The 22493-nt window shown below is 39.0% G+C and overlaps 1 protein-coding gene and 1 pseudogene across 1 annotated transcript in view; one reads left to right on the top strand and one right to left on the bottom strand.

Moving 5' to 3' along the window:
* Positions 1–3760: 3760 nt before the first annotated feature.
* The window catches only part of LOC146451204 (cartilage oligomeric matrix protein-like), a 31372-nt gene continuing 12639 nt past the window's right edge, over positions 3761–22493 (top strand). The window contains exons 1-14 of the mRNA XM_085099283.1: positions 3761–3999; positions 10580–10684; positions 11408–11662; positions 13795–14114; positions 14913–15039; positions 15345–15541; positions 16173–16326; positions 17890–18026; positions 18761–18898; positions 19443–19520; positions 21022–21180; positions 21677–21781; positions 22045–22152; positions 22251–22410. Of these exons, the coding sequence (XP_084955409.1) occupies positions 10612–10684; positions 11408–11662; positions 13795–14114; positions 14913–15039; positions 15345–15541; positions 16173–16326; positions 17890–18026; positions 18761–18898; positions 19443–19520; positions 21022–21180; positions 21677–21781; positions 22045–22152; positions 22251–22410 (2011 nt within the window). The 5' untranslated portion in view covers positions 3761–3999; positions 10580–10611. The remainder of the gene's footprint in view (positions 4000–10579; positions 10685–11407; positions 11663–13794; positions 14115–14912; positions 15040–15344; positions 15542–16172; positions 16327–17889; positions 18027–18760; positions 18899–19442; positions 19521–21021; positions 21181–21676; positions 21782–22044; positions 22153–22250; positions 22411–22493) is intronic.
* On the bottom strand, positions 12927–13751 carry LOC146451205 (uncharacterized; annotated as a pseudogene).

The following is a 22493-nucleotide window of genomic DNA, read 5'->3' as shown; positions in this document are numbered from 1 at the left end:
AGTAATAGCATCATACTCAGACCGGTGATGTCTTTGTGCAGTATTGATGCACACTTTGTTAGCAATATGTGCGTAGAATTGATTTTTTTCTTATGTACCCCGGTAAATGAAAGGGTGAATACATCGTCATTGATATTTCTCCTGGCTTTCGTTCAAGTTCATATTTGCAATACTAGCCAGATCAGTTCTTACCATTTGTAAGGTCAAGCTTCGCATTTTATTAGATATTCTTCAACTGATTAAGCAACAATCTGGCAATTATATCAGTAACTTTTATCCTCTTTTTACTTGAAGGGCTGAAACGTCTCATTCTGCGACCGGCCGTTTACAGTGCCCTATGGTCAAAACATGTCAAGTTTTTAAAAGACAATAAAACTAAATTAGTCAATTAGTTGTGTTTTTTTTTTTCGTAGGATTTGTTTGTTTCTCCTGGCCTTGAATTGTTGCCAGTGAATTATTGAACTCCTTGTTTTCCCCGCCATTAAGGTTACATAACCGATAGTGTCACCAGATTAGTATAAGTAATTGCTACATCGCGCGTGTTGTTTGTGATAAACACCGACGTAAGTAATATTACATAAAAATAAAATCAATAAAAAAAAGGTGAAGACCTCTTTAACCCAGCTGTCTTAAACCTTTCTCCTTTTAAATTAGAACCGGCCAAGTTCATAAGAGGAGGAAATTTTAAACTTCTTTTGGCAAGATATAGAGACACGCAGTAGCTTTTATCTGAATGGTCACTCCTTAAGATTGTCGTCATCAACGGAAGTTTGGCTCTAGAAGCCTAATATCGAAAAGTGATATTTGATACTTGCAAAAAAGAAAAAAAAAGCGCTGACCTTACTCGCTCATTCGAGTAAGTGAATTCAGTATCCTTTTAACCATTGTTTTGCTGGGTAAGTTATCTAGAATCGTCTTTTGGCTTAAGCTGATTTCTACACACCCTCAAGGAAGCGTCTCGTGACACTGTAGCATATCTCATATCTTTTTCAATCGTGTCATCAGAGGCGGCTTTTCTTTCACTTTTTCCCCTCCGTAGTTAAGAATATGAGCTTTTCCACGCTGCCGTTTTGAATAGGTAGAACATGGCTCGAAATAAAGGTTTAGTATGGGAATTCGATAACAAACACTCTCCATAAAAGTGACTACTGAAATATTGAAGGTCTGCAAACAACACAAAATATCCAATAATAAATTTTGCTGATTTAATTTAAGGAGTATTAAGATTTCCCGAAACGGAAGCAATCACACCGTTTGGACAGTTTTCGTTATGTTTGTTAGTAAATGCCCGAGAAGTCCATAAGGTAGCTAAAATCTTCCGGGTTCGCTTTGTGTCTACGGATAAAATTGTATGTTTCCAATTCCTTGCGCATCCACAGTTCGCGTCATTTTTTCCCCAGATTTCTTGAATCTACAGAGTTTTAATACTCTCATTAATAAATTATTTAGGAAAGGTATTCGACTTTAAGTTTCCATATAAACAATGTGCGTCATGTTATGTGTGGCAGATGCAAAATAGGGGCCAAAAAGCGTGAAACAATTCAAAATTTCCAGAACTCTAACAAAGGTCTTCACTTTTTCCTTGCTCTGTTTCTGTTTCAGCGTTTTCTTCGCATTTTTTCTTACGGTTGTATAAACTACTTCAGTATGTTAAACTGAGCAGTTGACGATTTTCTTTTTCATTGTGTTTTTCGGCCAGGTTACAGATCTGTATCTACGTTTCGTCTCAACCAATCAAATTCCAGGAGATGATAAACTTGTATTAGTACCTTACCTTAGTACCTTGTATTAGAACCAGACAAGTCTGGAAATTGATGAGCTTTTATCTCCACTGCGGCGAAACCCTTTACTTTGTCTCCATTCTGGAATGTTCTCACTAATCCGCGTGTTACCTTACGGTTTTTACGTGATCCGCAGGCCTGTTATAAGCAGTTGGTAACCGACTATTAATATATTGTCGGCAACTACCTTGAAGTTGATAGAGTTTGAAAGTGACTAAAAGGCAACAGGCAGAAAAGCCTTTCTTTAGTTTATGACGTGCTCCTTTACTTGAAGAGCCGGCTTCGTCAAAGTTTTTGACTGCGACGGCTTTGTATTGCTTATATGAACAAGAAAACACTGAGCTTGAAATAAATTTCCCCAAACACGCAGAATCAGTGGGATTTTGTTTCGCGAACGTGGACACCATGCGCTGATTGTTTCGCGGATCAACAATATTACGTCACGTGATCAATTTAAACTAGTCAGATTCGGAGAAAATGTAGGGGCGTGGTCTATCCTATCAAAATGTGGTCTTCTATGCTATAATAAGCCCCTGTACTCGTAGAAAAAAAAACAACAACAACAAAAAAAAGAAACGTCCTTCATTTAATAAAGGAACTGAACTACGGAATAACTTTACTACCACGATAAAATCAATCAGCAGAGCTAGTGGGATCGCGCATTTATACAAATGATAACAAAATATTACAAATAATTACTTTAAAAACACTTAAATATATTCACAATCAATAACATCTATGCATTTTTCAATTTCACGCAAACCTAAACTAAAAAAAAAACAGCCACAATGGTATCAAAGTTTATTTTGCTAATGTCAAATTTAGTTAGTTGGGGTTTGAATTCGTTTAAGTTTTTCGGCTATCGATTCCTTGTTAGATAGACTGTTCCACGCTATTCCCCTTTGTATCGTATGGAGTTTCTGGTACGTGTTGTTATAGTTGATGGTCTATGAAGGACGACATCTCCGTTTATTTCCACTTTCACGGACTGAGTTTCTCTGCACAAATAATCCTTGAATTCTATCATCTTTGATTGCATTTAAAGGACAGCAGGCGGAGGAGAATTCCTTGTAGCCTGCTAGTTTCCTTGAATAGCCGTTTCTACAAAGCTTGTGACTGTCCTGCGAAAGTTCCGTGTTTATTACAAAAACTGCGTTAACATTTTCTAAGTCAGTAGAGGCCTGCCGTGGTCTATGCAAGCCTTTTGTGGTCTTTAAAACTCTAGTATTCGCGATAAATTACAGACTAAGGAGGGTCTGAATGGGGTTTTGAAGATTGCTGAAAATTGAGAAATGTCGCTCTTTAACTGAATCCCTTGCTGACAAAAGAAGCCCATTAAATTATATAGTGTCCAAGAAATGGCAAAAAAATTTAACTAATAGCTGAGAAATAGATTTCGAGTTCGACTCAAAACGGACTTTCAACACCCCCTCCCAGAGCGTATATAACAAAATCCTTTTAGTACTCTTAAAATGCATATTGTATAAAAAACAAAAACAATACTTCCATCATTTAAGCGGAGAACCTTTTTATCCTTGATAATGGCGCTCTTTTAGTCTAACCTTGACTGAAACAGATATATCGATACAAACTGAAAAAAAAAAGTTGACCACCACAAACAGATCTCACTGGTTTTTTCCACTTCTGGTAGGAAATTGTTTTTTCAAATGATGGCTCTTTCAATGCGATTTTCTTTGATCGACTTCGCGCCTCATAATTTTACATTAACTTAAGACTATTATAGATTGATATGAGATCTTTGTTTACCAGAGGGTAAATATATGTATCATTAATTTTCGAATTCTCACAGACAAGTTTGTAAGCCGAGCACGGCCTCACTCGACACTTTCTTTCAGAGATTACACGGTCAAAATGACGTATGAAATTGCTTTCTTTTATGCCAATAATAACCTCATGACCAATAAACATTTGCCCCTCACAAAAGAGCTGTCGAAAGGTGCCCGATTCAAACGCAATACCGACCTGATGTTTTCTTTGTTTTCATCCGTCATGCCTCAGTTGGCTTGTCGATGCCTAGTTCTTTATGCTGGAATCCGCGCTCGTGGTACAATGCAAAGTAATGTAAATTGCTGTCGCCAACGGAAATAGAATCAGTGAGTTATCTTTTTCCTTATACTGTGATTCTGCTACCAAGTTTCAAATGTCTTAGTGGATTTGTTCTTCTGGGCCATTTCAAGCTTGCTTGAGGTTTTGGGAGGTAAGTAGCGTCGAACATTCATTTGTTATCGAAATTATGAATACGTGACGTTGTCATTTCGTCAGGTAATGCTGGCAGCAAAATCGTGAATTTCAATTCTTCCTCAGTTATAACTTTAAACTTCTCTAAAAATCCCAGCTTATCGTAGGAACACTTCACCGAATTGACAGCTTAGAAGCTTACATCGACTACCCAGAAGATTATAGGCTTCCTACCTTATTCGTTTGAAAACCTCGCAATTTGTATTATTATAGTTCTCAACTATCAGTCAATACCCTTATAAAGATGTTATCAAATGGCGAAGTTTAAGCTATAAAGTGTCCCATGCTCTCGTTGTCAAGAAATGGATCATACATTTTGCCCTTGTCGATGAAGCAACGTTCGGTGCACCTCGAGTACATCAAGAGTGATGTTTGTTTTAATGAGGGGAAAGTTTGTGACGTTTGTACTGTATCAGAACGCTTCTTTCTGTCTTTTGATAATTGTAATTTCTTGAGTTCATCTTCAACTGACAGAACTTTAAAAATCCTCAAAGAACTCATTAACTTCAAAGTAGAGGTTTTGAAAAATTACCATCTACCCTTCAATTTGGATAAATACCTGCTAATGAGCATGACTACAAAGACTTTGACTTTCAATAAATCACCGCCTCTTCTGGTAAATTCTGCACTACATTTTTCGATGGCCATGAGTGTCTTCCGCGTGTGATTTCATGCAGGGAGACCCAAAGAAAACATATATTCAAAAGGCTTAAAGAGCATGTTGTTTCCTGGGTCCCTAGAGCATTCTACGGCCCCTTGAAAGGCGTATATGCGTAAACTAATAGAGTGTGATATGTTCGGATTCTTTCGCTCAAAATTTAAATCGCCGAAGGTTTTAGAGAACGGAACTTTCTTCTCGCAATTTCCGAACTGTCGTTGTCATTTAAACGGCCTTCATTTTTGCCGTGCCACGGAAGTTTGACATTGACAGTTCGCCAAAGAAATATTTTTTTCTTCAAAATGTGAACCGAATTTCTCAGGCGACTTAGGCTCTCGATGCCAGCAGATAATTCAGCCCAACAAACCGTTTTGTGCTGTGTGTTGTGTGCTCGCTCCTGTTCGTGACATTACTTGGCATTGCGTGCGGGATAAGAGAGTAGGTCAACTTAGAGATGCGAAGTTGAGTTGTTGGTGGTAGGTTAAATCCACACACTTGTATTTACACTAGCGGTTTTTTCTCCAAACAGAATGGCATTTATATATGGTTCAGTGGTATCTTATACCAATCTGATCAATGTTTATTTGAGATTTTAGCGGGCCATTGTAACTCAAGCTGTGTCCATTTGAAAGTGGCGGGGCATACATTAAAGCGTATCTGCGACGAACAGATAAGAAATTTTGTGGTTCTGTGAATAAATTTAGTTTTGTTTCCCTTGAAATATTGGTGGCGAAAAATTTTCTCAGGGCAGCTATAGGGTACAGTTTTTGTGGTGTAGTTCCTTTGTTGTGATCTAATGTTAATATCGAAAATTACAATTACAGGATTAATGGAATAAAGCCAGATATCGAGTGTAGTGTAAATAGGACAATGAAGAACGCGATACATTCAGCTGATTGAACGTATGGAAGGCATTGCTTGCACGAAACTGAATATTGACCAGCCTACTTCATAAAATAGAGTTAGCGACTTCAAATGCCTTGAGGGAATTGTCTGCAGCAAAAGTTCCGATGAGAATACTTAAGACTTATGAAAAGAAACGATTTACGCTTTGTCTTTATTTAACTGCGCGCACAAAGAGAAACAAAAAATCTTTGGAAGGAATGTAAACAAAAGATAATTGGTTGCAGGACATGTGTTCTTGTCAGGTATTACTCTTGAACTGATCCGTAAAATTAACGCAATCTCGCGCTATAGCGTTATCACGTCTTGAAAATGAACTCGATGTGCAGTCTAGGGAAAAGGTTTAAGTGACAATGTCAACCAATTTCTTCACCTCGAAGTCACACTGCAGACCCGTCGCCGGAGAATGGTGTCACGCTGTTGAGCGTTTTCATAAGCCTTTCCTGTTGTAAAAGACTTGAAACTGTGGTATTAATGAAAAATTTGCTCATTTACCGAAATACAGCCAACTCACAGCTAGCGACCACTTCTGGTCGTATGTGATCATCATTCTTAAGTGACCACTTTGCAAATAACCGTTTTCTTTCTCAGCCATGGGTCAAGAACTCTCTCCTACTGGACAGCCACCACTTTTAAGGAAGAAAATTGACATTTTTTTGTTGTTGTTGTTTTCTGTTTCCGATGAGCGACCACCAAACAAGTTTGTTAGAGAAACATTACTCAGAGGTCACAAAAGTTCCGTTTTTAATAACGCTGAAGATTATGACAGCTTACACAACTGAACAAAGATGGCTTGATCTGTATATAGATAGGAGTTTCTCTGATCTATTGCCGGCAGGATGTTATACAAAACTTCAGCAGCTGTACGATAACTTGTTATACGATGTGAAATAGCCCAGTACTTTTAATCGTTTCTCTATGCCATCGAAGAGAAATGTCGTTGTCACCAAAGAAAATGAATATTTCCTTAGTTGCTTCATTCCGAGTCAACAATCCCATTCATATTTTCGTCCAAATTGTTTTCTTCCTCCGCACACGAAGCTCATTAAGGTGTATATGACAGAACTGTATTTATTTGCTTGATCAAATGTTAATGTTGTTCTCGTATAGAAATATAAAAGAATTCCTTACCAAATTTTCTTCCTCGCATTTGAGGCGTATAAAAACGTCAAAAAAAAAATTGTTTCATTCTGAGTATTCAACAACGCCATTCATAATTTCGTCCGCACAGTTTTCTTCCTCTGCACGCGAAAAGCAACTGAGGAATAGAGAAATCATGAGACTAGCGTTCCTGTATTTACGTCACAGTCCTACTATTCCCAGTTTCCCGTCTTGCGTGGTAATGTACCCAACCGGAAGTGAAATTGACTCTTTTGTACCCCTCAAACGTGGGGAAGAAAAATTGATAAGGAACTCTTGCCATTTTCATACAAGAACAACACGAAGATTTGATGAAGCAAATAAAAATTATCATATGCACTTTAAGTTGATTGAGTTGGTTGAGATAGTTCAGTTGATTTATGACAGTGGCTCCAATGGTTCTCCTTGACTCTATCGGATGTCAGCTGCTTCCATTGGTTTTTCTGGTTCATTTGGTTCATGAGTCCAGATTGTTCAGCTGACTCAGATGGTGTCGTTGCTTCAGAGGCTCCAGATTGTTGATATGGTTCAGTTGGTGTACATGGTCCAGTGGGTTTTGTGGGTTCACTTGGCGGAGCTGTCTTGGTTTGTTCCGCTGGATCAGCTGGTTCATTTGTTTCAGATGGTTCAGCCGGTTTATTTGGATCCGTTGTATTAACTGGTTCAGCTTCTTCACCATGTTCAGACTGTGCAGTTGGTTCTGCTTACTCAGTCCGTTCAGCAGATTCTGTATCAGTGTCGAGTTGGTTCAGGTGGTCAATATGGTTCTCCCTGACAAGAAGCTGTTTAACCTTTCGATGTCAGCAGGTCCAGTTGGCTCAGTAGGCTCTGTTGATTCAATTAGTTCAGATTGCGACGTTAGTTCAGTTGTTTCGCAGTTTGGTTTCGTCGTTTCAGCTGATTCAGTTGGTAACGATGGCTGAACTCAGTAACTTGCCTGTGAGTGGTGCCCTGGTCCCCATAGACACTCCACTCGCTGAAGGTCGGTCCCATGTTGTCAAGAAAAAACGGAATAAAATACCTAAACAAACGACAAAAAAAGAGAAAGAATGAACATTGGTCTCAGTTTCTTTAAGTTTCACCGGTTCTTATGGTTCAGCTGGTTTAGTTGGTTCAGGTGCTTAAATACAATGTAGCTTCTATTGGTGTCAGGTGATTTAGCTGGTTTGTCCGTTTTGGTTGGTTTCAGTTTGTTTACATTAATGATTTGCTTCAGCTGGTTCAGTAGGTTCATTTTGGTCACTTCGTTTAGATCCTTCAGCTGCTGGATCAGTTGGCTCAGCTGCTCTAGTTTGGTCAATTCGTTCAATTGGTTCATGTGGGTCACGGGTTTCACTTGTTCCGCTGGTTCAACAACTTCAGTTGGTTCATCTGTGGTTCAGTTTGTTTCCCTAGTTCAGTTGATTCAGATGGTTCGTTACGTTTGGTTTGGATGTCCCAGTTTGTTCTACTGATTCAGTCCGTTCTGATTTTTCAATTGGTTCAGTTTGGTTCAACTGGTTCATTTGGTTCATTTAGTTCAAGTGATTCACATGTTTAAGCTGCTTCCCTAAGTTCATTTCTTTCAGCTGGTGCAGATGGCTCAGAGCTGGTTTAGTGAGCTGGATCATTTGGTTCGGTCGGTTAAGTTCGTTGAGCAGTTTCAGCTTGTTTGGTTTGTTTAGCTTGTTCAGTTGCTCCACTCGGGTTAGCTAGTTCATTTTGTTCAACTGCTTCAGTTGATTTATTTGGTTCAGTGGGTTCATTATGTTTATTTGGTTCAGCTGGTTTACTTGCCTTCAGTAGGTTAAGTTAGTTGAGCTGTTTTTGACAGGTTATATTGTTGCCATGGTAATCTATTATTTCTGGAAAACGACCATAACTTGTTCACTAATGATTAGGCATTTGTTTGCTATCATTCGTGCGCGGAGGAGGAGGAGGGAGTGGGGGGACATACACCACAACCCTACCAAAATTATAGACAGGTAACTCCTTGGTTTACTTTTCAACATCTTGGTATGATTGCTTCCCAGATCTTGCCCACGTTTGTTACATTTCCGCCAGAGTTCTAAATTTCCAAACTACGCAGGGGTAGTTTTTAATATTTTTATAAAGAATTTAGTAAACAGAAATCTTGAAAATACGCCTTCAAACCCTAACACTCCTCGACATTTGGGTCACCTCCCATAACTGTAAATTAAATATTTTGGCATTTTTACATCTTGTATTCGTTCCATTTCAACGAGTGCACGCAAGCGTGTTATATATTGACGCCAGCGAGGCTCCTTGCTGCGTCTTTGATAATAGGGCCTCAATTAAGGTATAAAATAAGTCTTGGTTGTGGGAAAACGCTTGTTTCCTCCACGATTGCAAATGACGGAAAGGTTGTATAAACAAGGAAAGAATCTGGTTAAGTCAGCAGTTCTTATGGTAAGAAATCCTTATTTGTGTGAACCATTTTTTCCTTTGCCATGGTCAAACCTCGGTTTGCGTCATATAATTCTACCTTTTGAATCATGTGTATGAAGTGGACTGTTGGTAGTTCTGTTTCGTTTCTTTAATAGATTTTAGCCATACTTTTAACGAAGCACTCATACCATATGGAAGCTTTGATATCGCGGAACGAATTGACTCTATGATCACTCAAATTGAGTGGCAACAAACAAATTGAACGAAGAGTTAAGTGGTTGACACGAAGTGTTCAAGACGTCATGTCGTTTAAGTCGATGGTCATCTTTTTGAGCTAATTTATGTGCGGAGAATTTGGGTACCGGTCAAGACGCTCGCTGTATTTCGACAATAAACAGCATTTCATTCTTTTATTTTTTATCAGTACACATTTTCTTTTTATTAAGCAATGTGGTAAGATATCTTTGTAACAGTTTCCGCTTCATTTGGCTTTGTAACGTGCGATAACATCAACAATGTTGGTCGAATACTGACCAATTTTCTTTGTATGATTCAGTTTAAGAAACATTTTCAGTGAGAATTATTTAGCATACAATTGATACGGATGTCGATACCTTTCTGAGGTTTATTAAATAAATCAGTCGTTAAATATCGATATTCGGTCACTTAGCGCCACTTGAGTAAAATCTGCATCTTTAACTGCTTCTGTGGTTAGTTATTTCGTCGCATCTAAGGCCTCCTTCAGTGGGATATTAAGCCGGCACCAAATTACCACCAAAAGATTGGCTCGTTGAATAGTTTTCAAATAAAAAAATGCGCTTTCCACTCACTCATTTATATGTACTCTAAGTACCCCTAGAAGATGTGAAAAAGCGTGCAAATTGAAAGCGTAAGCGGTTGGAGTAACTTAGGGTTTTTTTTTTTACCTGGAGGGAGGAAGATCCTTGAAAGCGGAACCTCCTAGCGCCACATGTTCTCTGTATTCAGTTTACATGGCAAAGGTTGTACTTGGCCCTAGCACTACGATATTCCTAGCTGAGAGGTAGGAAGATCCTAGCACCATGTAAACTACCTTCGCTCGGAAGGTCCTTGCACTAGGGGCAAAAAAAAACAAACAAACCTGGTGGCGTACGGGCGTTCAGCTGCTAAAGGCCGACAATTTTTCGTTTTTGCTTCTCCACTCGGTAACCATACTGACAGAAATTTCTGCATGTTGACCAGATGAAATGTTGTTTCGTGTTCTAGGATCTTCCTCCCTTCATGTAAAAAGGGCCTTAAAAGCCCTTTCGGTGTTTATCCGCTGTTCCCATTCAGTGTATAGACCCCTATAATTTTAAACCAAAGCTGCAACGTCTGTTCCTGTTGGCCTGAGTTGTGACAGCTCTAGTAAATATCCAGAACATCTGTCTTGACCGGTTGCACTATTTTGTTTTCAATTTCCTTGATTTAGATACGTCCACGTCCACAGCCTGGAAAATCAGAATGAAGGCTTCACCTTTTCTGTTTCTTTGTCTCTTCCTGCACGCCGCAGGGTCTTCAAAGAATGCGAAAAAAGGTGAACCAAACTTATTGTTATTTAGACTGATTGAAACCAGGTGTGTTCCTTAATTTCCGTTTGGCTTTAGTCATCGTTATTGTAGAGCAATCAGATTGGCGAAAAAAGATACGAACGTAGGGGTTGAGGAGTTAATAGAAATGACCTTGCAGAATGTTCTGCTCACCATAAAGGGGCATTGTCACCTATTTTTAGTATCACAATGAATAGCCAAAAAACATATTTGTTTCAATAGAATCGTTAAAATAATGGTTGAGGTTTGTTAACAATAGCCCTACTAGTACACAGAAACTACTGTTAATTATGTTTGACTGTAGATGGCTAGGATGGAAATGGATTGCAACTTGAAAAACTTGACCAATTTTTTCTCGTTCTTCTTGTGTATTTTAGCCGTGAAGTTGCTGAAAATTGATTATGGTTTGTTTTTCCTAGGAGTTAAACCTTAACATTTTCTTCCCGATGTTTTAAGAGCAATTTTATGTTATAAAACACGTTCTTTGTCAAATTTTTAACAGTTTGATCAAAACACAGGAAATAGCCGTGACAGTGCCTCTTTAACAAATATGCATATTCACTGGGTTTGTTCTTGCCTGGGTATAGGTTAAATCCTCTTTTATCCTCAGTTCGTGGTAGAAAGTTTACGTTTTTTTTGGCTCATCTCTCATCTATCAGAGACTTCATTGAGGCCCGGGTGATTCAAATTGTTTTCAATTTTTATTTCAGCTGAGATCGACGTTTTCGAAGCTTTTAACATCAATTCACGCACCGAAGGATTGAAGAAAGTCCAAGGCCTTGCAAAAGAGACTGGGGACGCTTACAAGATTGGCAAGAACATTCCGAGAATGGCACAATCAAGACAATTTCTAGATAGGTTCCAAATTCTTTTGAGCAAAGCTAGACGAGTTGCAGTCATTGCTAACGTGAAAGTAAAGCACTTATCATCTGGAACGCTGTTTTCTGTGGAGTCCAACAGCAGAGGTGAGCGATTATGTAAAATATAATTTAAATGTAAGTGTAATTTGTTTACCCGCGGAGGACCAAAGAGTTTTTCTAGGAACTCGTTCAAAGGTATCGTGCTTTCCAGGTGCTTTCCATTAGTGGGAGGCTAGCGCTCTCACCACTGGCTATCCCTGCAAGTTGGGAAGTTTCTCGACGGGCTTAGCCCGCTCCTGGGCAACGAAAACTGTCCACGAATAGTTAAATTTCTCGGGTATTTTCATTCAATTAACAGTAAATTTCAGACCATACTCTGACCTGACTGCTAATTTCAATATATTGTTCTATATATATATATAAAAATCTCATACTACCTTGCCGTCTTAATCGTATCGCGATAGCTCCGACAACGGTATAGTTGCTCGCGATTCTGATCACAATGGAACGTTTTGTTAAAATTGGCTCCAATCACGCGGAGTTTGACTGGAAATGCCTGCAATTTAGTGAGTGATTGAAAGAGAAAAGGACCGAAGAGCGTCACCTACTTTTAGTGTTCCTTTGAGTAGCCACAAAATATATTTATATCGGTAGATCGTTAAAATAATGGTTCAGTTTTGTTAACAATAACCTTACTAGTGCACAGAAACTAGTATAAACTATCTTTGGCTTCGGATGGTTTGGATGCAAATGGGTACAACTTGAAAAACTTGGCGAACTTTTTCAAGTTCTTCCTGTGTAGTTTGGAGAAATAACTAAAAAACAACTTGTTATGGTATATTCTTCCTCAGTGAAATCACTTAATACTTTTCTCCCACTGCTCTAAGAGCAATTTCGTGCTAGAAAAGAGGTTCTTAGTCAAATATTTGCGCAGTTTGCACCAAAGAACGCTATGCAAGGCGTTCTTAAAGGCGCGCGCTCTGTCTTCCTTGTAAAGACATAGAAACCACCAACTATTACATTCTACACATTTGTATTCATGTATAGATTTATCATAGATTTTTTCTTTCTTTCTTATAAATATTAAATAATTAGTATTAATTAGTATTAAATATTGATAATTAGTATTGTAGGCCTTTACAGATGAAGAGCCACATTCTTCTTATGTGGATATGCTGTGAATAAGCCGTTATTATTATTATTATTATTATTATTATTATTATTATTATTACTATTACTATTATTATTATTATTATTATTATTATTATTATTATTATTATTATTATTATTATTATTATTATTAGCATTAGACTAACAGTTGGCTATTGTTCAGAAACAATACTTATGATACATCTTAACTTGGGTCAAGCTACAACATGTTACCTGAGAGTACCCTCCTAAGGATTCCGGCTGTTTCAAAAGCACAGATTTCTGAATCGTTTCCATTGTAATGGTGGAACTAATTTGTCTGAGGTGTTTGTCTAGATTGTTAGACACTATTCCTAGTACTCCGATTACCGCACTGGGGTTACCTTCACCAATTTCATCCTCCACAAAGTCTTGATTTCATTAGCCAGATCGGTATATCCCTCAACTTTCTCATCTTCTTTCTCTACAACTCTGCGTTCACCAAGGCAAGCCACAAGTCACATACACTTTTTTTAGAATGGTGTACTATTATTCAGTGAGTAACACAGGCAAACTCGGAAAAAAAGGAAATCCGGGTGCTCCGATCAGCAGTCGAACCTAATACCTTTCGATTACTTGTTCGGATGCTCTACGACTGAGCCACAGGTGACTCATGGGAGCTAAGGCCATTAAACTAGGTGCATGGGACAAACATCCTGCTTACAGCTAGGATTTGAATGTCATGTGTGGCATATGCGCAAGGGAATGAATGCGAAGGTATATGTTAAGCCTGGTGAATACATGACGATGATAATTGTTTTTTTGTCTATTACTACAATATCGGGGCGGTTATGATCTAACTGTCTGTCCGTCTGGACTTTGAAATCCCACAAGACTTTATATTCATCGTTTTCCACTACTCCCTCTGGATCGTGGATCGAAGAATGGATCGATGGATAGTTAGGTCATTTTAATGGGCAAAGAAGTATAGCAGAATAGTCGTTTTCTCGAGTAGAATGTACCCAAGCCTAATCAGTATCATTGCTAATTGAATCATTACATCCATAGGTTTAACTAAGGGACTGATATTGTTACTTATTCATTTCAAGTGTTGCTGTCGGTATTGATGAGCTGTAATCAAGCCTGCCGCCTGGAAATCACTTACCAAACGTTAGAACTGACAACCAAACGAGTTTCTTTCCACCCCATCGGCAAAATATCGGACGGAAGATGGCACAAGATTGCTCTCTACATCTTCCCGCACAGTCATCCCAAGAAAACAGTGATCGAATTGTATATTGATTGTAAGGTACTGAGTAGAAGGAAGATCTTGACGCCAATAGAAAACCTTGCTCCTGCGTCAGAAGACGCGGCGTTCCTGTTTGCGCAGAGAGGTGGAGAGAAAGGAAAGGCTATACAGACATGGAAGGTAATTGCATACCGAAGGATAAGAATCACAGGAATACCTAAATCAAATCACAGGAACACCTAATGTTAATGTTGTTCTCGTATGAAAATCGAAAAAAAATCCTTATCAGTTTTTCCTCCTCGCGTGAGGCGTAAGGCGTCAAATTTCACTTCCGGTTGGGTGTGATAGCGCGAAAGATGGGAGACTAGGAGTAGTGAGGTTGTGACGTCACTACAGGATCAGGAACGCTTAGTCTGGCGGTTTCTCTATTCCTCAGTTGTTTTATTCTGAGTTTTCAACAATCCCATTCATATTTTCGTCCACACAGTTTTTTTTCTCTGCACACGAAAGGCAACTGAGGAATAGGAAATCGCGAGGCTAGCTTCCCTGTATTGACGTCATCCCCGATCCCCCGTCTTGCGTGGTATTGTACCCAACCGGAAATGAAATTTAACACGCCTGGAACGCGGAGAAGAAAAGTTGATAAGGAATTTTGTGGGGGGATTTCCATACGTGAACAACATGAAGATTTGATCAAGGAAAAGCCTGTCATATACACTACAGTTTTAGGTTTTAGCTTTTCTTGGGTTTACGTGCACGTGTAAATCATGTCGATTCGCAAAAAATTTCCCCGAAAATAATTTAAATTACCACTCGAACGTTCCGTTTGGCGTATCTTTTGGTTTATGTCACCTATTTTTTTGGACACGTTTTCGTTTGAACATGCTAGAATCAATAAGGACAATATCTTAGTTAGAATTTGTCTTGAGGTCAATCAGAGGTTGGCAGATTTGATTAACATAGACTTTCCACTTCTAGGGAAGCCTTCAGAACTTCAAATTCGTGTTTGATAAAGAAATCGTGGAATTGATGAACAGTACAACCTGTCCAACTCCTAGTTCATCTATTTTGGTGAACAATGAATCCCAACAACAGTTTTCAGCTGGTAAGTTTTTCTCAAACTTAGTTATCATGAAGTCCTTGTCTCGATAGCCTTCGTTACTAACCTTGAGAGTCAAGACGGCTGAAAGGAAGTACTTCGCTATGGCTTTAAAATGCCCTCCTCCCTTTCCCTAATTTTGTTGTTGACAAAAGGAAATTCAAAGTTCAGGATAAAAAGGAAAGCAGAAGGTAGACATCTGATACATGTACATGGATTTGCGGTCGGTTGTGCAACATCCTTATATTTTTTCTTGTTTACTTACCTGTGTTGTTCCACGTACGAATGAAATATTATTTGTTTACGATCAGCAAATCTGCTGACTGTGCATTCCCAAAGCAGAGGGAAGTCCATTCCTGACTTCCATGTGCAAGCTGATTTACCCGCTCTGCAATACTCCACTCAAGACATAATGATGGTGCTGGTTAACATGCAAAAGGAGGCTCAGAGACGCGAAGAAAGTTTTCACAGATCACTCGTCAAACTGAAGAAAGAAATGAAATCGCAAGTAAGTTATCCAAAATTTATCTAACGAAAAAATTTTCAGTTTCAATATTTCTCTCGCCATATTTGTGACGTAAAATGCATGAAATATGTGAGCCTGGTTAATAAATGAAAGCGGTATTATTTTTGTTTTCAGTCAGTCATATAGACATGCTCAGTAAAAAAAAAATCCGAGTTCTCCCAACTCGCTCGGTTCAGAGTTTAGTTCGAAGAGAGCGCGCGTTCTTATTATAGATCAACGCAAATTAGTGTATACCAACTCAGTTTGACGCAATCTGATTGGTCAGTTACTCTGTTGTTAGCCAGCTAACTTGCTAGCCAGTCAACAAACCTTTGTCACTCGACGGCCATGCTGAGTCTCAGGAGAATAAAAAAAAACTATGCTTGCACGGCAAGCCTCGGACTAAATTCGTGTCTGGGTGAGGCTTGCCTTGCGAAAACAAAGCGTTTTATTCTCCTGAGACTCAACATGGCCCCGCGTGACAAAGGTCTATCAGTCGGGCAGTCACTCAGTCGCCCAGCCAGTCAAGCAATTTACTTATTCGGCTAGACAGTTGGTTAGTTAGTATTCTATTGTATGCTGCCCTGTTCATATATATATATATATATTTTTTGGTATCTTTATCTCTCTTTAGTCCGTAGATGTGGAATCCATAAAGAAAACGCTAGAAAACGGAGTGTGCTCCAACCGTGCCTACTCTCCAGCGGCAGTTAATGGTAATGCTGGATTCCTTAAGAGTAAAACTAAAACGGACATCAAACTCGTCCAAAAAAGCTCAGTCCCGAGAGGTAAACTTTTACGGTGTGAATGTCGTGCAAAATGCCATCAACATACGCATGCGTTCATCACACAGTCCACCGTGAAGTCATCCATATCCTCTGAAACATGCTGACTGTAAACGAATTAACTCAATGTTGGAGTTATAAATCGTAACACGCTAATGTAATGCCAATACCTGCTAAAAGGGTGTGTCATACACTTACATGTACACTTGCGATCTTCACTTGTTCGTATATGACATATTAATTGACCGCTCATTTTATCGCTGATTACGGCGTCTCAAACAGAACTAACTACTGTGTTTGGATAGAAACTATTGAATCTCTTACCAGAATTTGAAAATGTTGATAGAAACTGTTGAATCTATTGCCAGAATTCAAAATAGAAACAACAAAAACAGCCTTAAAATATGAGGAGAAACTGTCTAGCCTGTTGCTAGAATTTGAAAATATGACGATAAACTTTCCAACCTATTGCCAAAACTTTGAGAATATAGGAAAAAAAATGTCAAACCTATATTGCTTAAATCAATCTAAAAATATTAAGACAAACTTTCGAATCTTTTGCTAGAATTTGAAATATAAGGATAAAGTGTCGAACCTATTGCTTGAAAATAGGAGGAGAAACTGTTGAACCTATTGCTAGAATTTAAAACATGAAGAGAAAATTTCGAACCTTTTGCCATAATTTGAATATATGAGGTGAAATCGTGGAACCTATTGCTAGAATTTGAAAATATGAGAGGGAACTAGGGAACTGTCGAACCTATTGCTAGAATTTGAAAATTTGAGGATAAACTGTCGAACCTATTGCTTGAATCTTAAAATACGAGGAGAAGCTTCTCTATCGAATCTGTTCCCAAAATTTTAAAATATGACAACAAGCCTTTTGAGCCTGTGGCTAGAATTTGAAATATGAGGAGAAAATGTTGAATCTATTGCTAGAATGTGAAATTAAGAGGATAAACTTTCGAACCTATTGCAAAAATTTGAAAATATGAAGAGAAACCGTCGAACATAGTACTAGAATTTTAAAATGCAAGGAGAAACTGTCCAACTTATCAGTGGAATTTGAAAATATGAGGCGAAAATACAGATGCTCTTTGCTAAAATGTAAACATATGAGAAGGAAGAAATGTGATGTTATGTTATGTTTTTAGCCTGATGAAGAAAGATAGATGTTTTTTTTTCTCTCAGTTACATAGGCATACTTACTTGTTCGGACTGGAGACTCTACCACTGACATTAAGGAAACTCGTTAAATCTAGGCCATTAAACTAGCAATCAATCTTCAATCTTTCCAACCTACTTTTATAATTTGGAAATTTGAGAAAAAAAACTGTTAAATTTGAGAATATGAAGGGAAACTGTTGAACCTGTTCCTATTATTTCAAATTATGAGGAGAAACTCTTAAAATTATTGCTCAAACTTGCATAGAAATATGAGGAGTGAACCTTGAACCTATCGCCGGAGCTAATATCTTAATTCTTCAATTCAGTTGCACTGCAATCCAATTATCGAATTCTCTGGACTTTTGTTGATCGTATTTTTCTACATGTGTCTTGTTTTAGGTCGCAAGTGCGCATTAAAACCTTGTTTCCCCTTCGTGGAGTGCGAGGATACTCCCGGAGAGGGGCTTGGGTTCAAGTGTGGGGAGTGTCCGCCTGGGTATGCAGGAGACGGCATCAGATGTGATGACGTCAATGAGGTAAATTGTAATCTTGTTAACTTTCGATCACAGCTGATCGTAGCTCTTCCTAAGTGTAATCCTGGACCCAGTACAAGCCACATACCAGTGGAACCTATAGATCCTGTGGAACCTCTTGATCGTGTAAAACCAGTACCGATCCTACAGAACCTACATACCTTGAGTTTTTCATTGGAAACTGGACCGATGGAATTTTCTGTAATTATTAACCAATTTGTTTATACGACTTTATCTTTCCATTCTTTTAGCGCATTTATTTGTTATTTGTCTATATGTTGTCTTCATCTCGGTGAAACAAGCTCCTTAGTTTAGTTTTTATAAACACCGAGTAGAAATGAAGGTAGTGATGATAAATCTACGCAAAGACCTTTCTTCCGGCTCTTTGTTTCTTCTTTTTCTTGTTTTTCCTTCCAGGGCCCAGTTGTTCAAAGCCTGGTTAAGCTAATCCTGGATTAATGCAAACTTTGACTCGAGTTTAATTGCTAATCGATAAAGATTCTTCCAAAAACTGTTGGCCCTCAATTTTTACTTAGACCTTTCTTTGCCTTTAGCTCGAAATTAGCCTTTAAAACCATTTTTAACGAGCGAGCTGAAAGCCTCGATTAAAATCTAATCGTGGATTAGCGTTAATCGGCTTTCGAACAACCTGGCCCTGGAGAATCGAAACCAAGGCTTCCTTATGCGCTGTTACTTTTGTCTGCGTCCGTTCTGATACTGTTTTGTTCTTCTTTCAGTGTTCATATTTGCCATGTTCACCACACACGACCTGTATTAACTTGCAGCCAGGTTATAAATGCACTGCATGTCCCAAAGGATTTCTGGGAAATTCAACAATGGGGATTGGACGGGGATTTGCTGAAAATATTAAGCAGGTAAAAGGTAAATAGTGTAAAAGCTCTCTTTAGTTCCCCCCCCCCCCCTCCACAACCTTCCCACAAAATAAACACTTTAAAATTCAGACGTAATAGCAAACTTGCCCCTCGATGTGCTATAGTATTATTTTTGTGATTATTGCTATGTTTCAGTTAGATGTATGGTAAAATATTGGGAAAAACGTATTTATTAACTTTCGTTGAAATTCCTGATTCGAAACAAGCTCCCGCTTTCTAGTAACCCTCCACCATGCCATCCAAGCCTCGTCGCTGGGCTTAAAAGATCTTTTACCATAGCTTTTGATTTCTAGTTACACACAGTCTCTTATTTCTTCCTGTGTCGGATTCGCAGCGTTCCACTTTAAATGTACTCCTCCATTCTTTCTGAACCTGTCAGTGTCCATAGTAGATGCTTATAATCCAAAGTATTGCAGATAAACACACTAGGGTTTAATTTGGCAGATGGAGTGTTTTATAAATCACAGCTTTATGATGAATACGTAATTTTTAAATGTTATTGAATATATATAATTTTCATCCCTAGATTTGTTTCGACGTTGATGAATGTAGCGATGGGAAAAATGGAGGCTGTTCCGTTCATTCAAAGTGCATAAACACGCAGGTAACAGGTGTACACATTAACGTTAGGCGTCTCTGTGGATCAGCGATCCTTTAGTACTGTTATTTCAGGATTACTCAACAAGAAAATTTTCAAAATTGATTTGTTATTGGCCCTAACGATAACTTGACAGTAACCGAGTGTTCTCTGGTTGATAATTAACTCTCGTGGGAAACTTTATCCGCTCAACAGAGCCAGATAGACGTACATGTATATTATAAAATGATCTTGCCTACCAGGATCTCCGTCATAGAACCTAATACTCTCACCTAGGAATTTTTTGTTCCCTTTTTTTTCCCAAGAAATTGGTAAGTTATGTTATTGCCAGCTAGGAAAATACTTAGAAAATGTTTTCTCATGACTACATTAAGAACTGCATGTAACCCATTCTGAATTTTTTTGAGCCTTGGTAGTTTTCTTTAATCTGCGCATGAACACATACACTAACTGCTGACTAACCGTTGATAGATTTCTCTTACCACATTTTTCTTATTACGGTCAAAAATTCAGGAGAGTGCAACCCTTGCAACCTCCGCAACCGACATGTATCTGTTACTGAAGTTGTCACGTATTAAATTGGCAACTTTTGCAACCACTGCGACCAACGCCCTCTGTACAATTAATTTCCCACATACAGACCTTGCAACCACTGCAACCAAGACCCTTTGTTGCCAAATTTTAACATAGTTATCTTGCATCCCTTGCAACCTCCGCAACCAACATCTATCTAGTACTAAACTAGTCGCATATTTAAAGTGCAACTTTTGCAACCAACACCCTTTGTACAGCTAATTTCCCACATACAGACCTTGCAACCACTGCAACCAAGACCCTTTGTTACCAAATTTTAACATAGTTATCTTGCAACCCTTGCAACCTCCGCAACCAACATCTATCTAGTACTAAACTAGTCGCATATTAAAAGTGAAGCTTTTGCAACCAACACCCTTTGTACAACTAATTTTCCACATACAGACCTTGCAACTAGTGCAACCAAGACCCTTTTTATCACCAAATTTTAACATACTTATCGTACAACTCTTGCAACTACCGTAACCAACAATCTATTTATTTCTAAAATAGTCGTATATTGAGTTAAACACATGTTAGTAAAGGAAACAGTTTTGACAAGCGCCTATAAAGTTTCACAGGGATATAGCAAACTGTTCGCAGTAAAAGTCATTACTGACAATCACCGGAAAAGTTTTGGAAAACCTGTAAATGCAATTTCAACCAGAGTCCTTTCCCCCCCACCCCCTTCCCCCCCCCCCCCCCCAAAAAAAGTATAGACACCGTACTAAACGAAACAGTCGATGATAATGTTTCTGTGGGCGTACGCAGTAAAAGTCGGATAATCCCAGGAGGGCTCCGTCGGGTTCTCATGTTATTTCACTTGCTCTCTGATCAGTTTTATTCGGCTGAGAGATCGCTCATCTATGTTGCTATTATTAGCTTTCTCTCTTTCATAAATAAAATCCTCATTTTCGGCCATTTCTCTTTTTAGGGCAGCTATTCGTGCAGTGCATGCCGGGTTGGCTATGTTGGTGACCCTTATAAGGAGTGCCTGCCCATCAAGTATTGCTCCGAGGATCCTAAGTCAAACCCTTGCGGTCACGGAGCTGAGTGTATAGCAAAAAAGGAAGGAATATATTACGAGTGTAGGGTAAGCTCTCCCTTAGTTTTGATATAGGCCTTTTCTCAAATGGCTGAATAATTTCTACCGAACTGATTATGAGCAGTCTCACTCAAACTGTATTAAGCCTCCATTTACCTACCTTGCTCACAACTCAGTTCTCGTCTTGCCAAGGTGGCAGTTTGTTGCGTCACCCCGAGTCGACCTTATGATTCGCGCCCCTTCTCTTACAAATTTTCTCCCTTCTCTTTGTTCTCCTCGTCGCTTTCCGCTTTCTCTTAAATTTGAACGGTATATGGCCGTTCTACCTTTAACATCTAAGACTCGTGCCATTTTTGCAACCAATGAGATATAAAACGGTGCCGACACCAGTCGTGAGCTTGCTCGCGTGTGCTTTTCCACGCTTATTGGCGCCCGTTGTTACGTATATTTTGAGCTGTTTCCATGTGTTTTCATTGTGTAGAATAGCTCTCAATTGAAGATCGCTCTTTAAGCCCCTATGTCTTGATTGGTGTTCTCTCCGCAGTGTAAGCCTGGCCTCGCCGGAAATGGATTCATATGTCGACCTGATGAGGACATGGATGGATTTCCTGATGTGGCACTGAACTGTAGTGACCCACATTGCGCCAAGGTATGTACAACGGAACTTTGCTTTGTAGTAAATTGTTAGTAGACTTAACCGAATGTCGAAGGATTTAAACCTGCTAAAGCCACCAAGAAGGAGAAGGAAAACGCGCAGTGTAATTTTGTAGCATTAATAACGTTGCTTTCGTACATAGACGTTAGTTTAGGTCGCTATGGAACGGAAAAGTTGCGTGACGACCCGATTGAAGGTTGCGCAGAAGACCAAGAAAGAACATCATTAACCCTCTTTCCATTACTCACCTTTGATAGGATAACTGCAAAAATATTCCAAACACTGACCAAGATGACTTAAACAAGAATGGAGTCGGGGACGCTTGTGATTTTGACTCAGATGGGGACAGATATCCAGACCAAAGGGTAACTTGTTTCTTTTCCGTCCTGCAGGCATGTATACTGCATTTCTTTGAAGGCTCCCAAACAAAGTAGACTCGGTCTGATTTTGGTGTTGTTTTTAGGATAACTGCCCAAGTGTTTCTAACAGGCATCAGAAAGATAAGGATGGAGATCAGGTCGGAGATGCATGCGACAACTGTCCTCATATTGCGAACCGTGATCAGAAAGATACAGATGGAGATGGAATCGGTGATGTCTGCGATGGAGATGCCGATGGTGACGGTAGGTTAACTCAGGGAGTAGAGAGGGGGCAGTGGTAGTTAAACCCAGGGGCTAGAGACGGGGAGTGGTGGATTAACTCAGTG

Source organism: Pavona decussata, unplaced genomic scaffold, assembly GCF_977016875.1.
Source record: "Pavona decussata unplaced genomic scaffold, jaPavDecu1.1 SCAFFOLD_391, whole genome shotgun sequence".
NCBI classification, from domain to species: Eukaryota; Metazoa; Cnidaria; class Anthozoa; order Scleractinia; family Agariciidae; genus Pavona; species Pavona decussata.
Note: the sequence above shows the minus strand (reverse complement) of the source record. Positions and strands in the feature narration are given on the sequence as shown.